The 18,552-nt window shown below is 40.5% G+C and overlaps 1 protein-coding gene across 1 annotated transcript in view; it reads right to left on the bottom strand.

The window, feature by feature from the left end:
* Positions 1–7,715: 7,715 nt before the first annotated feature.
* The window catches only part of ABCA1 (ATP binding cassette subfamily A member 1), a 767,698-nt gene continuing 756,861 nt past the window's right edge, over positions 7,716–18,552 (bottom strand). The window contains exon 50 of the mRNA XM_044068257.1: positions 7,716–9,204. Coding sequence (XP_043924192.1) covers positions 9,067–9,204 — 138 coding nt within the window. The 3' untranslated portion in view covers positions 7,716–9,066. The remainder of the gene's footprint in view (positions 9,205–18,552) is intronic.

Below are 18,552 nucleotides of genomic sequence, written 5' to 3'. Positions count from 1 at the left end.
GGAGAAACACAAAAAAGTACAGTTTTGTATCTACCATAAATGTAGATGTTCGAGTGTATACTGCTGCAGTCATTACACTTGGGTTATCCTGCCGTCAGGCGGTCCCTCAGTCGGCCCGAGTTCCGAAGTCTTGGTCCGGCGTCGGTTGTCGTCGCTTCTTCCCTGACGTCAGTGCGCCAGGGGTATATAAGATGCAGCGGATGCCTGTCCTTGTCTTTGCGCTTTTTGTGAATGCCAGTCGTCGGTTGCTCCGACGGCATGGTGTAATTGAATTATCTGCCAAAATAATGGCGGGCAAAATCAAACCGACGTTTAATAGTGCGCTTGTTAAACCTAGCACAAAACCGACAACCTGTGACGTCGTAGTCTGGGCCTAGGCATGGGATACAATAAGAATGGAAATCCTTATGAGGTATTTGCTTCCCACAAGAAATACAATTATTAACTTTTACTGACATCGGTCTGAGGCAAGAAAAAGTTTCCCCAATGGGGTACTTAGCTTTGTAGAAGAATTTGGTTCTGGATTCGGAATGAAAATCTCAGGAGTCGGCCGACCGACACTTGCGAACTGCTTTTGCTTCGGGCACCGCGCAGCAAGAAAGACTGAAGAAAATGGCGTCGGCTGCATCTTATATACCCCTGGCGCACTGACGTCAGGGAAGAAGCGACAGCAACCGATGCCGGACCACGACTTTGGAACTCGGGCCGACTGAGGGACAGCATGACGGCAGGATAACCCAAGTGTAATGACTGCAGCAGTGTAACACGATAAATATCATATGATGCAGCAACGATTTACTTACTAAAGAACCTGTAGCATCCTAGTCTCTGCCTTCCAAGGAGGTGTAAAACAGTTTCATACTAAACAATTTATATACAATTTAACCTATTCAAATACCACTAAGTCACACAAATTGCATCCATATAACTTAGGACATTTTTGTTTCATACAATTACTGCATCTGAAGCATTGCTTCTGCACCAAACACACGTCTTTCTGAAAAAAAAGATCCCTTTGCAGTGGCTTCAATGCAGACGTACCATTGTTCTGCTTTTGTTAAAATAGCCCATTAGTAAATTTTAGCCAAGTGTGATCAATGGGATTAAGCCTGAAAATATTTTTTCAAAGAAAGCCTACTAGTGAAACAGTTACTTTCTTTTAATACAGATAGTGGCCAAATGTTGAAAAAAAAACAAGTATACAGAATACACATATTTTACACAGTACATACTTCTGGGACAGAGGCAGTACTGTGTAGGCATAATGGTTAAGGTTCCACATAAATAATGGTCAAGGTGTTTATCTTACAGACACAACGTGCATGATTTGATTCTCATATGGGGTAATTGGTTAGGCTTGAAATGGCCCACAAAGGCAGTTGACCTATGAACCTATATATGTATTACATATATCTACACACACAAACACACACACACACACACACACACACACACACACACACACACACACACACACACATGCGCGCATATTGTTGACGTGATACCATTTTATTTGAAACATGACTAATTTATGTTTAATGGAAGCTACAACCTCCAGTACCTCCAGCACTACCACTAACTTATTCCATATAGATATACATTATGATCTTGAATACAAAATGGAGTTTTCTTTTTTTTAAAGCACAGTTTTAGCTGTATTTTTACAAACATAAATAACATATATACTGGTTACAGATTTATGCTGCATGTAAATAACAGAACTAAGCTGTACATTATTACTGGGGAAGTGACAGTCCCAGGATCACGTTCTAAATCACTCAAGGAGAGGGTGCACAGATGATGGGAAATAAGCTGGAAGCTTATAGTGGTCAAGTCTGAAATGCATGGGTGAATAAAAAATCGAAAAAAGCATGATTTGATAAGATGTTTAGTATAATGAATACTAATGGTAGAAGGCTTTCTTTGTGATATCTGAGACTGCATTACGTTAATTAGTTAATTAAAAATGGATGAAAAAAATTACTGGATATTAATTACATCTGAACTGTTTAAACTGTATAAAAAAGGAGAGTGTGATATGAAACTGCTTTTTGTATTTACAAGCCAAGACACTACAGGTTCATTAGACTACAGTAATTCAGTTTTACCATCATGTGTTGTTTGTATACAATGACTGCTGGGCTCAAGTGTAGAGGACAGCTTTGTAAATGTTATTAACACTAAACAAACAGTGCAAAATGGCACTTGCTAAAGTTGCTGAGTTTCTGTTTTTTTTTTGTGAGGTGAAAGCCTGGTTTCATGCCCTGCTGCTTACAAGTTGCTCTGTCAACATAAATAACTCTGAGCTCTTTGCACCTTAGGAAAAGAAGGAATTCTTGGAATTCTCCTGTGGAGAATGACAGATCATTATTCCTGCGCAGCCAAAATGTCTGTTGGCTTGTGCATTTGCTAGCTTCCCTTCAAACTGGTATCCTACTCCTGTACATCATTATTTTTTTTATGGATGCTTGGAATTAAGCCGGAAAAGGGTAAAATTTCAAATTTAATATAATACTGTTTAGTAAACAAATGTCAGAGAAAAATCTTAGTTCAAAGTCTCCCTTATACCTAGGACACATACTCAGTGAAATTATAGGATGACTTTAAAAATAAGACTAGGATCGCATATAAATGCCATTTTCAATAATGACTGAATGTAACAAAACAAAATAAAATCTAAACTGTCAAGACAATGGAGTACCTGACTTTTTCAAGGCATAGGAAATAACTGCACTTTTTTTTTTTAATTTCTAGTACATTGAAAGTAGCCCAGGAAGTAGATTGTGATCATGTGCAGCAATGCTTCTGAAAAGAGCAAGCAGGAAGTAACCACAGTCTGGTTAATTATACATTCTAAAATGGATCTTCTAAGCAATGTGCAATACCCTGTCTTGGGTGGAGGGAGAGGTGTGTGTGTGTGTGTGTGGGGGGGGGGGGGGGGGGGGGGTGCAGGAAAAATATGGCCCTTCACATTCTAAGCTGCATCTCAAAAAACTTCAAAATTAAAAGAAGAAGGCTTTTTTCCTAACAGGTTGTCCAACCCATAAAACAAGTGACGCACAGGTACTGGCCTGCTGAAAATACAGCTCACCTTAACACTGTCACAACGTGCGTGTGTGTGTCAAGAGTGGGAAACGCACCAACAAATTCTTTGAACGTTAGGGAAGAAGTGGTATTTTCTTGTGACTACTACACTATTGCCTCAAATTCCCTCTTACTTATCATAAGAAAATCTAGTAATGTGGTCTGATAATAAAGTTGCTGTCTGTAAGGAAATCTAAAAGGATTTCTACAACTCAGTCCAGAAAATATGTGTTAAGACTTGGTAAACCATGGTTACTAAGACTTAGTACTTGCAATGAGTAACGCTGAGTAATCAGCCAGAGTGAATAAGTTCACCCTGTCCTGCTAACACAATGACATTCTGATACATCTACTCAGAGCTACATGACATTACAGTGACTTCAGGCTGGAAGCACACAGATTAGCATTCAAAGTTCATCCTGTGAGAATGCCCTAAATCAGAACCATTTTTTTAAATTTTACATTTGTTGACCAGTGCATCAGCTTCTAACAGGCAGAAATAACAGATAGGTGTACTAATCATATCAGTTAATCTGGGAAAGGCCCCTCTACAGTTCAACAATGCTATGATTTCCATTTTTTTTAATCCTAGTCTTGGCACAAAATTGTTGCATACTCTAGCTCCCACGAGCCCACAGCTGATACACAGTTTTGTCATGAGCCTGTTAGGAGGCCTTATGAGAAAGTCTTTCTGTGGCTGAAAGAGTAATAATAAAACCCCACTCTATAGAATCTTCTCACAGATCAGTTAAGATGCTAAGTACACATGTTACATCTGACTTTGGAAGCCCTCTGCAGTGACTCAAGGTTATCAGGAATCAGAGGGAGGCCTACGGGCAAAAAAGGGAGCATCAAAATTCCAAATGACGCCCAGTTCAGTGATTCACTCTCCATTCAATAATGCTATGTGAAAATGTGAACTGACTACCAAGTCAGCACAGCACATGTGCCAGCAACGAACGTATACATAAAGTTAAGTAGCCATATCTTTTGGGAAGTGGACTGACAGCAATGATGAAAGGAGGTCAGTCACTAAACAGCAATAAATGATGCAGTTAGCAATTAATTTGGAAAGGGTTTGCTTAGCTACAGCCAAGATGAAGCGAAACAGATTAACAACTGATCAGTCTTTACGGAGTCATACACAGGCTTGAGTAAGATCCTGCACTGACAGTTTACAATAAAGGTATGGAAAACAACATCTCTTGTGGATTTCACCTAAGAAAGAAAACAGAGATAAATTGAATGATTTATGCGTTGCACCAAGTACAACATTAAACTCTGAACTGAGCTGAGTTGTGCCAAGTTGATTAATAAACCTTTACAAAAAACACATTCAGTAAGAAACATGGATTACTACTAGGGAGAAACCAGATCATCATCAAAGGCCAATTAAGGTTCCTTGTGGAAAAGGGTCTGTGACTCTAACATCTAAAGGGGGGAAGTTACAGTCACAAAGAAAATAATCTTTCAGGAAATGAACTTCAATTTCACTGAACCAGCCGGTTCAAGTACAGAAGACAAAGGAGCACTTTAATCATAACATTCAAGTCTTGAGGAAGAGATTTTTTCTTTAAAGGAGGGCAAAGATTAGAACCTTTTAAGGAATTATAATGGACCACAGTTCTGCCATGCACAAGGTTCACAATTATGGAAATATGGACCTTGACAATACATTAATGAAGACTCAAGTTAAACAGGTGTCTGATATCACTGAATATATTTTTAACTGTTTTATTTTATTTGTTTGTGAACTAGTAAGCCCACCAAGCATAAGCCTTTTTCAGAGGTGACCTAGGAACACAGCCTTGGAGCTGGGAGTGACATTGAAGAGAAATGAGATCCTGTACCGCCTGTGCCCTGAAGTCTAAATTCTTACATTCTCATCCTTCTCAGCCACTAAAGGGTGATGAATAAATTTTGCCATCAAGCACTGACGCAAGGGGGAAAAAAGGAAACACATAAAGTGCCCTCTGCCAGTAGACAGATTGCCCACCAGTACCTTATCTTTGCCCTGCTGAACTGAGCAGAACTGGAGAAATGCTATATTCCCCTGAAAAGCAATCAAATCAGTTCCTAAGGTGATCCATTCCCAGATGATCCTGACCAGATTGGTCTCCCTCACCCTCAACTCCATGAATGACCTAGAATCTGAGATGGAGCCTCTCAACAAGTTTACCTACCTTGGGAAGTAAACTACTTTGAGGTCTACTACAAGACCTGTATCACATCTCTGTAAAAGAGTAGAAGTACATACTGTTCTGCATTTTATGTACCACACCAAAATCAAGTTGTCTCACTGAAGCAAGAGAACACTGGCTTCAGCTCCTTTTCCAGAGCTTGTGGGGAGGAAATACAAAAACTGTGTGAGATGCAGAAAACAAATAGGGAATGCAATGATGGGCTGTAGTACTTTAGCTGTACATTTGATACAGTGTATGACAGAGGGAGGAGCCATGCGGGTGTGAGCACACTCACACACAAGACACACACACACACACACACACACACACACACACACACACACACACACACACACACACACACACACACACACAGACACACAGACACACAGACACACACACACACACACACACACACACACACACACACACACACACACACACACACACAGACACACACACACACACACACACACACACACACACACACACACACACACACACACACACACACACACACACCAGCTTGAAAGTGCAAGAAAGTTGTACCAAAAATCAAAGAGATCAGGAAGTCAGAGGAGGAAATCCCAAAATGTATCCACTGCAGAGGACCTTTGAAGCCAGTTTCTCAATTCAGCTAGTACCAACAGTTAAAAATGGTGACTGAGCCCACTTAATGCTGTACTTCATGCAGAGCTACCCAGAAGGCCAAGGGCTGACTCTGCAGTGTAGATAGCTAGATTCCCCCCAGCAGCAGCCCTGGATATGGTTAATGGCCTGGGTTCTGGAGAAGCCAGCTGGGTAGGGATTGAAATTAACAGACAACAGTGCCTCATCTATTGGGGGGGGGGGTCCAGTCTTGCTGAAGCCATCACCATCTAAGGAATGCCAGAAGAGCTCTCCATACCCACAGCAATAATTAGTCAAGATACAAGCCCTGTCAAGGAGTGCCCCACTTCCTAGCCAAGCATCTTGGATGCATGGAGAGTGCAGCTGCCCTGAGTTTGGTGAGGCACAGCACTATACTGCATTTGGGAGCAAAGAAGGGCACAAAGGAACACTGCAAAAACGTCCTAGTCCTCCACAGAAAGATGGCCTCATACCTCATCGCTCAACTTTCCCTTATGATGTCCTCTGATAACAAGAAAAGAAAAGAAACAAACTTGGGGAGGAATCAAGAGATCCCAGTAAATGACATGCAAGAGATGCAAAAAATGTACCTATTGTCACATTTCTATGCCTGACAGTGAAAACAGACTAAAACAGATTATAATACTAGACATGGTCCCAGTACCATGGCAAACTGTTGGAGAAAAGTTTGCAGTCCCCAAATCCTTAAGTGCTTATATCAGAGGTTCACAAGACACAAAGACGTGTTTTTAATTTCCAACGTGAACAAAATAAAAAGAAATAGCTTTAAGATGTAAAACCAAAACAATCACTTGTGCATAAATATACAGAAGATTTGACTCCAGGAGAAAGGAGACTGTGTGGCTATGGTACAGTGGTATAAAGGGGAGGTAAAGCCAAACTAAGGGGAGCCTCTCATGCACAATTAGTTATTTCAGAAATGTTGGGCTTTATCTGTGTCTAGTAATTTTAAGAATAATAAGTAGAGAAATAAAGAAAACCACTTTCTTTAATTTCTCCCATCTACTACAGCCCAAACAAATTAACCTGAATTGGTATGCAGATGCCTAATTGCCCCCCCCCCCCCCCATTCGCTAAAAACAGTATCCCTCACCAGTCAGCCACCAGAAAAGAAAACAGAAGAAAGTTGTTTTAAAGCATGTTTGTTAAACCAAACTTTACTTGTAAATATACTATCTCTGAGGTCAGAGCAAATAAAGGGAATGGAAAATCTATACTCCCTTTTCACTAATCTGGTGTGACCTCAAAGGAGGTACATTTAGACAGTGAAGGTGTGGGGGTTTACAGCAGCTAGACTGGTTGGTACTTTGACATCACTGTTCAGCTGTAACTAGCAAGGCAGTACACTTGTCAACAGTATGTTTGGGCTTAATAAATCAAGAGGCCAATAAAACAACAGCAAAAACAAATATCAGCTTATACTCAAGATGTTGGTAACAAAATGTTGGTTGCTGTAGTCTACACGTAGAATGCACTGCAAGTTATCACAACCTGGGAAGGCACATTAAAGTCAGTTCCAGTTTTTCAGAATGCTTGCGCTCTCTCAACATAACAGCTATCTGCCTGCATATACAAAATACCCAACTGGCATAAAATATTCAGTTCGTGGACAATGTGTAACATGTAAGGCTCTCAGTACAGCCTGTTAAAAGTTCCAGTGATACTGTATGGGTCCTACCATACCCTTAGTGCATGCAAATTTCTACAAAACAAAACCAACCTTACATGGATGGCAGCAACATCTACTCAGTAGTCTAGATTTTATTTTGTCTTAGATAATGATGACCTACGACCTGAGAAAGTGCAAACGTGTAATTACTTTATTTATGTTACTTTAAGTCCATAAATTGATTTTAGAGCAGATTAGCACCTCTATTGCAACTGTATTCAAAAGGATTTTTTTTAACTGTAAATAGTATCAAACCCTTGCCCATGCCCCCAAATGTTTTTTTTTAAATATGTCTGTTACATTTTCTCAGCGAGTATATATGGGGGAAGATATACTTTTCCTAAAATATATATTTTAAGTGAAACATAAATCATTCCTTTAAGGTAATACTTGCTACCAAATTTATATAATGTTGGGTTTTAGTTTTTAGTTACATCTGATTGTGCAGCAGTTAATCTATAGCTAATACAGTGTGCTTACAGCTAATCCCTCGACAAATAAAGTGATGATGAAGCAACAGCATCCTCACAACACTGGTTACCAAAAACTAAGCATACTTTGGCACTGTAACACAGGCAATGTGAGGTGGAGTCTCAAAAACTCTTACTAGATTTCACAACAGAACCTCTGTGTCCACAGTGGCTGTCGTAATAATTCTGAGATAAAAATGTACTGTGATTTCTTAATCTGACTTGCCATGACTGTTTCCCCAAGTGGTTAAAAAACTGTAAAAGAATACCAAAAATTCACATTAGTATTTATGATGTGCATCCCTGTATTATTACAAACAGGTAAATGGAAGTGTTGCACTTCACAAAGGACAGCAGCTGTTCACTGGATTACTGTTTGTGATGCAATACGGATAGGCCAACAGTGTCCTTGCATGAGAAAACTGATTGGGATGTAACAACTTCTAGTGGAGGCAACCAACACAGAATACCTGCTTCTCTACATACAAGATATGTATGAGGCCTACAAGGAGGCATTATCCAAAGTGCTACACCCCACTGCTGTTACTGTATGACCTGAATTACAGGTAAATAAATAATCACTGGCCATGACTCAACAAGGACTATATAACTGTTGCACCCTAGCAAAAATACTATATAAACATTATATATATATATATGTATACACACATACATACATACATATGTATAAGTTTCTGTTTAAGTTGTACCCACATTACTGTCATGGGTAAAATGACCAGTTTCACAATGTCATACTTTAGCAGAAGCTAACTATCTTCAAGTTTGTCTTTTACAACAGTACAAACAGGCGAGGATCACAAGAGGCCCCGCCCCTTTACAAAAATAGTGGAATTTCTCTTTGCATTGCATTTTGTTGCATTGAATGATAGCAGAGTGACCAGTTTCATTAACTCTGCCTCTTTTCCCCTTTGAAGGAACATATTTCCTAAAAGGAAAAGCTCTCTTTCACCTCTTCCCTTTAGCAGTGTTCTTTCATGAGCTAGGCAAATCAAACATAACTTTCTTTCACTTTGTCATCTTGCAGAAAGGATGTCAGGAGTGCAATATCTATGACAGTTTGCTTCTTTACTGAAAAGTCTTTTAGATGATCTTCGTCACTTTGGTCCTTGGCAAAATTTACAAATACCTGAAAGAAAGAAAGAAAGAAAGATGTCAGTTTTGAACTACTTGCTGCTTGTTAGAATAGTTCTCAGAATATCTACAAACAATAAAACTGACTATACATAACACTCAATTCTACAACCTGTGCTTGCTTATGTATTTATACACTTAGTAACAGGCTTTAGCATCACTGTTCAGCTGTTGCAACAGTCAGAACAGTGCTGTAAAGAAATGTGTTATAAGCCCTGATATAATAATCCAGATGTTAGTATGGATAGCTGTTGCAAATTACTCTAGGAAGAGCTAAAGAAAAAAATACAGCAGTTAGCTGTGCCAGTTAATAAAAAATCACCAATTTGATTTCAGTGTCTTTAAAAACATTATTTCATAATTATAGATTCATGTTGTTTTTATAGCTACTAAGAACTTATCTTTCTACTCAGGTTTTATAACTAATGTTTCTAGATCACAAACATCCATGTCAGATTCACCATGTACTGGACTGTGATCTGCATGAGACTGCAAAATGCTGAAAAAAACTGCACCAGGACTGTGCCCAAATCATACAAAAAATAAAAATAATAAAAAAACAAAAACAAAACAAAAAACAGCAAGTGAAAAATATTATATATACAAATAAATATTAATAGAAAAGATTTTGAATCTGGGACAATCTGTACATTTAAAATACTATCCAATGCAGGTTATAAAGAGTTCATTCACTTTTCATATAGTTAAATCAACTCACCAAGGTGTAAGCAATCCTCAAACAAAGCTGCAGTTTATTGTTTAATTACAACATGATGGGTCATTATAATATCATGGATGCAAAAGCAACCAATGTAGTTAAAGCTCAAAAATACATATTAGCCATGGCTTGGGATGCAAACCATGACTCACACAACAAAAGACTGGCTAGCAACCCACATCCTGGATCAGTGGAAGTGAGCAGCTGTTATCAGCTCACCATTCTTAAGAGAGATGGAAGCTGACTGGCCATTCCAATACTAGCATCTGCTGGTCAAAGAGGACATGCAAAATATGTGCTAGGGACAACGGCATGGCACTGACAATCCATGTGTGCATGCTAGCCTCCTACGATGACAACAGAAGGCACAGTGACCCCTCCTATGTGTGCATTTCAGCTGCCAGTAGAAAGGGTTAAGGCCAGGAAAAGGAAACACCTCATGGGAGTCTGGATGATAGCCACTCCACAACGTGCTCTTTCCCTTGTGATAAGGAGTGAATAAATGCTTTCACAGTGATGAGGAGGAGGGAAGTAATGGTCAACAAGCAAGAAAAAAGACAAAAGAACTAAAAAAAAAAACAAGCCTCTTGCATTCCTATATCCATTAACAAAGAAAATGATAATCTGGACACACTTATGAGTAGAATACAAATCAACAATTTAGTAAATGTGCCACATTACTTAATCAATTAAAATGCACAATGCGAGTCTGTTACTTTGCAAATTCATATGCTGTTAAAATAGTTTTAATGCATGGATTGCAAAGGGACATCAGCCTGCAACACCAAACAGGAACATCTTTTGATAACATCATACAAAAAATGCAATTTGTCACATTCTGCACTGACTTCTGGCAACAAATGTGGTGTTAAGCAATAGAAGCTCAGAAGAGTGACATTCTGGTACAATTGTTTGAAAATAACTTTTTTGAGGTAGGAGATGGTGTAGCCCTCTGTTGGCACTACTTGGAATAATTATTTAAAACAAGACATGATGACACATAATACGGATGTGTCCACTTGCAGAATAAAACACTGACAAAGTGGTAGTCCTGAAAAAAAAAAAAGAGTACTACTTGTAGCCCAGAACATTGACACGTAGTACTGCATGGAGACAACGGTCTGAAGTATGCAACAGTGAAATGTAGCACTTGGGGAGACAACTATGTGAACCAAGCTATACTGTTGGAGAAGGAGATGAGTAGCACAGATTACTGACACCTAAGTAAGCAGCAGTGTGAACACCCATATCACATGGACAAATGATGCCTGCTGGACAGACACTGTGTGAAGAGAGCCACATAAACACAGAAAATCCAAACCCAAAAAGCAACTTGCTAAATGAATGACGATCAATACAAGAAGTTAGGTTGTTATACAGCCACACATTCCTGAGACTGTCAAAAAAGTAGAAACAAATATATCCCTTAAATATATGTGTTTACACAGTGAAAGTGATCATTAAAACCACGCTTTAATCTACTGCCATAAAGCTGTCCACAATGGCGTTTTTAATTACAGTCTGCTTTAATCAAAACTACAGATATTTTCCTTAATTATTCTGCCCCCATTCTTCCACAACTATAAAACATCATCTCCTGAAATGACCATTCCTCCCTCCTCCTCCTCACTCTACATCACAGGAGCAAAAGAGTGTGAGGGGATCCAGTGACCACAACCAAAAACCTGCAGGGAGCATACCTCTCACCTGTACAGATTTTCGCAGAATTTCCAGATTTTTGCCTCATATTTTTGGTCCATTTTTCATAAAATTGTGTTTTTCTGGCAAATTTTTAGCAAATTACTAAAGACTAAGTTTGTAAGAGCAATATTTAAAAATTGTCCCTATTTTGGGCCTTTGTACCACTTTTATTTACTGCTTTGTCCAGACTTCTTGCTCTAAGAGGTTGAAAGATATGGCAGGGAGTCTTCTGTGCCACCCCCCCCAAAGTATGCCACAGCAGGCACATATAATGTCCTGCTACACCAAGGATGGGGGGAAGCCTCAGCAGGGCTGCACAGCAATCCCTGGCTGGGCTCCATCTCTTAATTACTTATACATATGTAGCACACTTCTGGGCCCTCCTCTAGATGACACTACTGGAGTACAAGTGACCCGACTCCTTCCTGTGGGACTGCTAACAAAGTACTGATCCTCAGTCCCATCCACCCTGGCCCTATCCTCTAGTGTCAATTCTAACTAGTTGGGGTGCAATGCAGTTAGGACTCTAACCCACTGCACTGTAGACTCACTCAGATATTCATACAATTATGCCTTCCTTTCCTCTATAAATATGAGTTACTATACAAATGTTTTGCTTACTTGAACTGTACTGCATTTCTTCTGCAAACTGAATATGTAATACAGTCAATCAACCCTCAGTTTTTCATACACTCTGCAGTATAATATTTTATTTCTGCATTACAGATACTGTAACTAAGCTGAATCTGCAAGTAACTTTGGTACAGTTCAACCATCTACTCTACAATGTAAATACGATAAATAAAATATACTGGTAATTATAACCTTGAGTTGTAGTAGAAAGAGGGCAGGTGTGAAACTGTATCATATTTCTGTAATGTATTAATAATTAAAATCAAAGCCGAGTTAAGTAATCAATCTGGTCTACAATCTGGAAAGAAATCAAAGCATGTTTTCAAGAATATTCTGTCTGAATACGGTTTAAGAAATACTCTAAGTACATATGTTGTAAAGGATAGACTTTAGACAATAAATTATCAAACTTCTGTCAAGCATTAGGTAAGAAATAAACAGGGAAATTTGCAGCTATGTTTATGCTTCATTGCTATGACATATGGGACAGGGAACTTCAAGTTAATGCATATGAAATGCAGTGTAGTATACGGGATGTAAGACTTACATACGTTAAAACCTAGATATGATGAGTTGCATGTCAAGTGGTAAAGATCCTTCTAGCAAATCTTTATGAATAAACACCTCATGTAGGTAAACACTCATCTGCAATGACTGTGTTGCTCACAGTGCATGCTAACATATGCTGCACAGTGTTAGAACATGGGAAATACATCTATAAAAGTGAAGACGTAAATTTGTTTCCAGAAAAACAAACAGAACTTACAGAAAAAAAGCTCCAAATTAAACTGTCAACAATTCTCCCTCTGCAAAACAAATGACTAGAAAACTGAAAATTCTGGATCCAGAAATGTTATTTGTTAATCAGTGCAAGTGAAACAGCTGAGAAGGTAAAAGAGCTCATTCAGAATAGTTGCGAAGACATGTACACCTCTGTGTAACCATGTCTCATTCAGAGACAACCCTACTATGGTGCTGCAACAAGAAGACATACAGCAGTGCAGTGGGCTGCCTCTGCAGCCATTATAAATCCTAATGAGGCAGTCTGGGGGGAGTGACATATGCGAATTAGCCATGTGCTCTCCCCTCAGAACTGCCTAGAGTGAGGCATTTGCTTCTGGCCACTTGCAATAATTGTTCATATTCATCCACTGCAATGCAGATACGTGCTGGGAAGTTTACTGGTCAATCAGTGCCAGGGAGTGTGTGAAATGGTGTATGTGAGAGGTTATGCTCCTGCCTGGGAAGTAGCGGTAGGGAGATAGTGACATGGTAGGTTAGAGGCGTTTGTGTGTGCTTGTGTTTATGGGTAAATGAATGAGTGCAATCCAGTGGGGAGGGGGCTTTGTGTGTGTGTGTGTGTGTGTGTGTGTGTGTGTGTGTGTGTGTGTGTGTGTGTGTGTGTGTGTGTGTGTGTGTGTGTGTGTGTGTGTGTGTGTGTGTGAGTGTGTGTGTGTGTCTGTGTGTGAGTGTGAGTGTGTGTGTGTGTGAGTGTGTGTGTGTAAACAATGTGTGACTGTGTGTGTGTCTGTGGGTTGGGGTGAATGTCATACCTCCACACTCCTCTAGAGTAATGAGCAAAGCCTGCAGCACTAAGTCAGGGAGATGAGATACTAGCCTCCAGGGATTACTCTAACTACATGGGTCAAAGGGAACACTAACCACCATGGTTTACTTTAACTACATGAGTTAGGAGGAACACCAGCCACAAGGATTATTCTTAACTATGTCGGCTGGTGGAACAATAGACACCATGGAAAACTTTTCATGCTGTAATGGTACTTGCACATAACTGGGATGGGGAAAACACTAGACACCAGGAAGAACACTGCAGATGTGGGTCAGGGGAAACACGAGACACCAGAGATATTCTATGTAGCGTGTCTTAAAGGCACTTACTTAAAAATTTAAAGAACAATGTTGCAGAGAATCACTAGATACCAGGGTTACTATTACAAGTAGTGCACCAGAAAGGCACTAAAAGGGATTCCTACCCTGTACGTTACCACCCCTCCACAGAGGACATTACTCCTCTGCACCACCAGTGGATACCAGGAATGTGAGGAACTAAAAATATAAGTTTTGAAAAAGGTCATATTGCGGATCTTGGGCATTATGCAATGCCTGCAACAGTTCCTTGTTGCATGAGGGTGAGGGAATAACAAGCATACCTCTCAAACTCATATTACAAAACGTAAAGAGAGCCAAAATTAAAGGTGCGACAAAATCAGGGACAGATTGACTGAAAAAAAGAGACATCAGGGATATTCTTACAACACAGTGACAGGCATGAGGTATGTGGTGTGTGACTGTGTGTGTCTTTATGTGTTTGAATGTGTACACTGTGTGTGGGAGAGTGAATAAACAGGGGGTGTCTGTGCTAACACTATGTGGCCTCTGCTATTAACTACTGCAGTAATAACTACCACAGGTGCAGATAGGTGAACAGTGACTCAGAAATATACAAATTAGATGAAAATGAGGTCTTATATAATTGTGACTAATATGTCTCTTAATCGCAAAATACCACATTGGAGAAACATGGTATTTTTCCTCTCCCCTTAACACAAGTAGTAGGGTTCTTTCTGCACCCCTGGAAAAGTTTTTCTTTTCTGTTTGTCTTTTCGCTGAAAAACCTTAAAGATTTTTTTAACATTCACTTTCCTAAAAAAAAGGAGAAAGACAAAGTAGGAGCACTTACAAGTTTTAGACTTAAGACTGGCCTAAAAGAACTTGACATTTTTTCTTTACAATTATACAAGGCCCTAAAGGGACTATAGCTCCTTATGTTACTGAGTTAAAGAATCAAGTCAAAGACTGTGAATTTGCAAAAAACTGAGGGTAATGCTACTCAATGCTAGAAGTCTAAACCTCAAAATGCATGCACTCGAGGCACTCTTCAGTATGGAGAAAATCGATATATGTGCAGTAACAGAAACCTGGTTTAAGGCTCCAGAGAGCACCCCAGCACTACCAGGCTACAACTCATACCATACATTTCGGCCACAAAATCCAGACTGAAATACAAAAGGCGGGGAAGTATCCATATTCATCAAGGATACCCACACCTCCAGGTTAGTGGCACAGCACGATGCTTCAGAGATCATCCACGTGCAACTAACAATGGGCAAAACTGCTATTCAAATTATAGCTTGCTACAGATCACCCACCATGTCCCAGGACCCCCACTCCACATTCCTGGAAACACTGAGAAACATAAAGGTCCTGCCAAACACCCTGACATTGGGTGATTTCAATTACCCAAACATTAACTGGGAGAACTACTCAAGTACAAACTCCCTTGCCCAACATTTCCTAGACTTTATAAACTCAAACGCCCTGGATCAGCTGGTCAACATTCCCACCAGTGGTGACAACATATTGGACCTGGTCATCACCAACATGGGCAACTGGTGTTCCACACCAGAGGTCAACCCCTCACTGGTTAGATCTGACCATAAACTAATCACTCTGGATATCCACATTCTGCCACCACCCCTGGTCAAAGAAACCACTGTGAAAAACTTTTCAAAAGCAAACTTCACATTACTTAAGACCGAGGTGGGAAGTTTCAAAGCCCCCCTTGCTAAAGGATAACACTGTCAAGCTGCAAAAATCCTTTACTAATGCACTCTCTGACCTACAAGAATGCATGGATCGTGCTATCCCAAACAAAACCAAGACTCACTCCTCCAAGAAAAACCAGTCTGATGGACCCTGCCTGCTATAAACAAGCTATACAATAGAAGGAGGGAAGACATCCCTGATCAGTATCTGCAAGAAACTATGATCCCTCATAAAATCATCCAGGGCGCAAGAAAAATTGCCATGGACTCCAAAGGCATTCTTTAGCTATGTCAAGAACCTAAGTGGAAACTCTCAGATCTAAATACACTGAACCGACTGATATTGCCAACATTCTGGCAGACAGGTTCAGTGAAAACTTCACCCCCCCCCCCACCCCCAAAAGGGCCCATAAAGTACAGTTTTGTACCTACCATAAAAGTAGATGTGATAGCATCTGCAGTCATAACAAATGGGTTGTCCTGTCGTCAGGCAGCCCCCTTGGTCGGCGACAGTTCCAGTCTCAGGTCGGCGCTGTGCAGCACTTCACACGCAGCGTCATCTCTCTGGTCTTGTATAAAAGGCATCATCCCGGCGCCGGCGCCTCAGTGTTTGCCCCAGATGCCAATTGCCCTCTTGGAAAGCTAAATTTTGGATAAATGCCAATGTTTCCAAAATAGTGGAAGGCAAACACAAAAATAAACATGTATGTACATATATACAAACAAATACACCATAAGAGACCCCAGCTAGCTATTAGGAGGGTAAATACCTAAATACCTAGGAGTACCTCAGAGGGAAGGAGGGAGACATCTACATTTATGGTAGGTACAAAACTGTACTATGTCCTTCATGGATGCATCTGCAGTCGAATACCATAGCCAAACTAGGGAGGAGGAATAAAATGTACGGTGTAGTCAGGATCCCTTGCAGTACAGCAGTGGCAAACCCTGCTCGGGATCTAGAATATAGAGGTAAATTATAATGCTTGGCAAATGTATGCACGGAGGTCCAAGTAGCCGCCTCAATAATGTCCTTGGTTGCCACTCCTCTTAAGAAAGCTGTGGTAGTGGCTGTAGCCCTTGTAGAGTGAGGTGTTATGTTCTGTGGAATTGGTTTTCCATGGTAGGAGTAACAGAATCTTATGCAATTTCCTATCCATTTGGAGATTGTCTGTTTGGAAATTGCTTTTCCTTCCCTTCCTGTTGCATAGGCTACAAAGAGCTGGTCAGTTTTTCTGTTACCTTTGGTTCTGTCCAGGTAGTAGCGTAATTGTCTATGTACATCCAAGGTATGCATTATTCTTTCACCTCTGTTTTGTGGATTGGGAAAGAAGGTAGGTAGGTGGATTGCCTGGTTTAAAGACACTCTGGATACCACCTTAGGCATAAATGTAGGATTAGTCCTCATAGGTTTATAGGTTTATAGGTTCATACTAGGCTATCTGCCCGAGGGCATTTGCAAGCCTAGCCCATCGTTTTGTGGCTTACGCCACCCCTTTAGTATGGGGAACTATACCCATTATTTTGCTGTGCCTCTGTCGAGCAGTGACACTGAGGTTATCCCTGGGGTATATCTGTGATCTCCCATCCATTGGTCAAGATTTCTCTTGAACAAGGCCAGTGCTCTGCCTCACATGTTTTGTTCCACAGCATAGGAGTCTTTGGGTGATGAATCTATTCCTATTAATAGCCGTGTCAAGGTTTAAGTCTCCGCCCTTGTGGCTCTGATGGATCTAGATTTTTGAGGTGAAGCATATTCATCAAATCTGGGTTTGACATGGCCTTGTATGTTAGGCAAAGGTCACCTCTGAGCAAGCTGATGCGACTGAATAGAGCTGGAGTTCTTTCAGTCGGGCAGCATAGGACAGATTTTGAGACCATTTATCCTTTTGGTGAGGAACTTTTGTGGCCTCTCCAGCTGCTGCAAGTGTCGGGTCAGATACATTCCGAATGGGGCATTGTACTCAATCATTGGTCTGATGAGTGATGAGTAAAGGGAGACTATGACCTCCTTGATCTAGATGAGAATCCCTTCATGATAAGGTGGGCAATGTAGAAGGTCTTCCTAACTACTTTAGCTACATGGGTGTCGAATGACAGACTACTATCAACCTGGGTCCCCAGGTCCCTGATAACTTCTTCTGTGCTCAGTGGATTGCCACCTATTTGGTAGCTAGGGTAACCTTGTTTTTCCGAAGGGTATGACTATGCATTTTGGCATTTAACTTTAGGCCGTGGCTCTGGCACCAGTTATCCGTTTCTGTGAGACCCTTCTGAAGGATATCTGTATCAGATGTGTTTTCTACTATGGCCAGTTTGCAGTCATCTGCAAACTTTGTCAGCCATAACCCTCCTGTGTTTGCTTGTACTTGGAAAAGTAGATGCCAAACAAGAGTGGGCCCAGGACTGAGCCCTGTGGGACACCACTTGTGACAGGCTTTGAGTCTGACATGGCGCCAGCAACTCTGACCCTGTGGGTTCTGTCACTCAGCCAGTTTGCAACCCATCTTGTGATGTATGGGTTGACATTTAAGCTGATGAGTTTTCAATGATACCAGTGGGGTATTGTATCGAAGGCCTTAGCCAGATCGAGGTAGGCTGTATGGACTGCCTTTCCCTCATCAATGGCTTTGGTGACTGTTTGAAAAAGTCAACCAAGTTTAAAAGGCATGATCTGCCTTTGACAAAGCCAAACTGGGTTGGATCCAAAGTCTGCAAATTCCTA

The sequence above is a fragment of the Protopterus annectens genome, chromosome 4.part0, assembly GCF_019279795.1.
Source record: "Protopterus annectens isolate FY-2018-M chromosome 4.part0, PAN1.0, whole genome shotgun sequence".
Taxonomy (NCBI): Eukaryota; Metazoa; Chordata; order Ceratodontiformes; family Protopteridae; genus Protopterus; species Protopterus annectens.
This window is presented reverse-complemented; position numbering and strand designations above follow the sequence as displayed.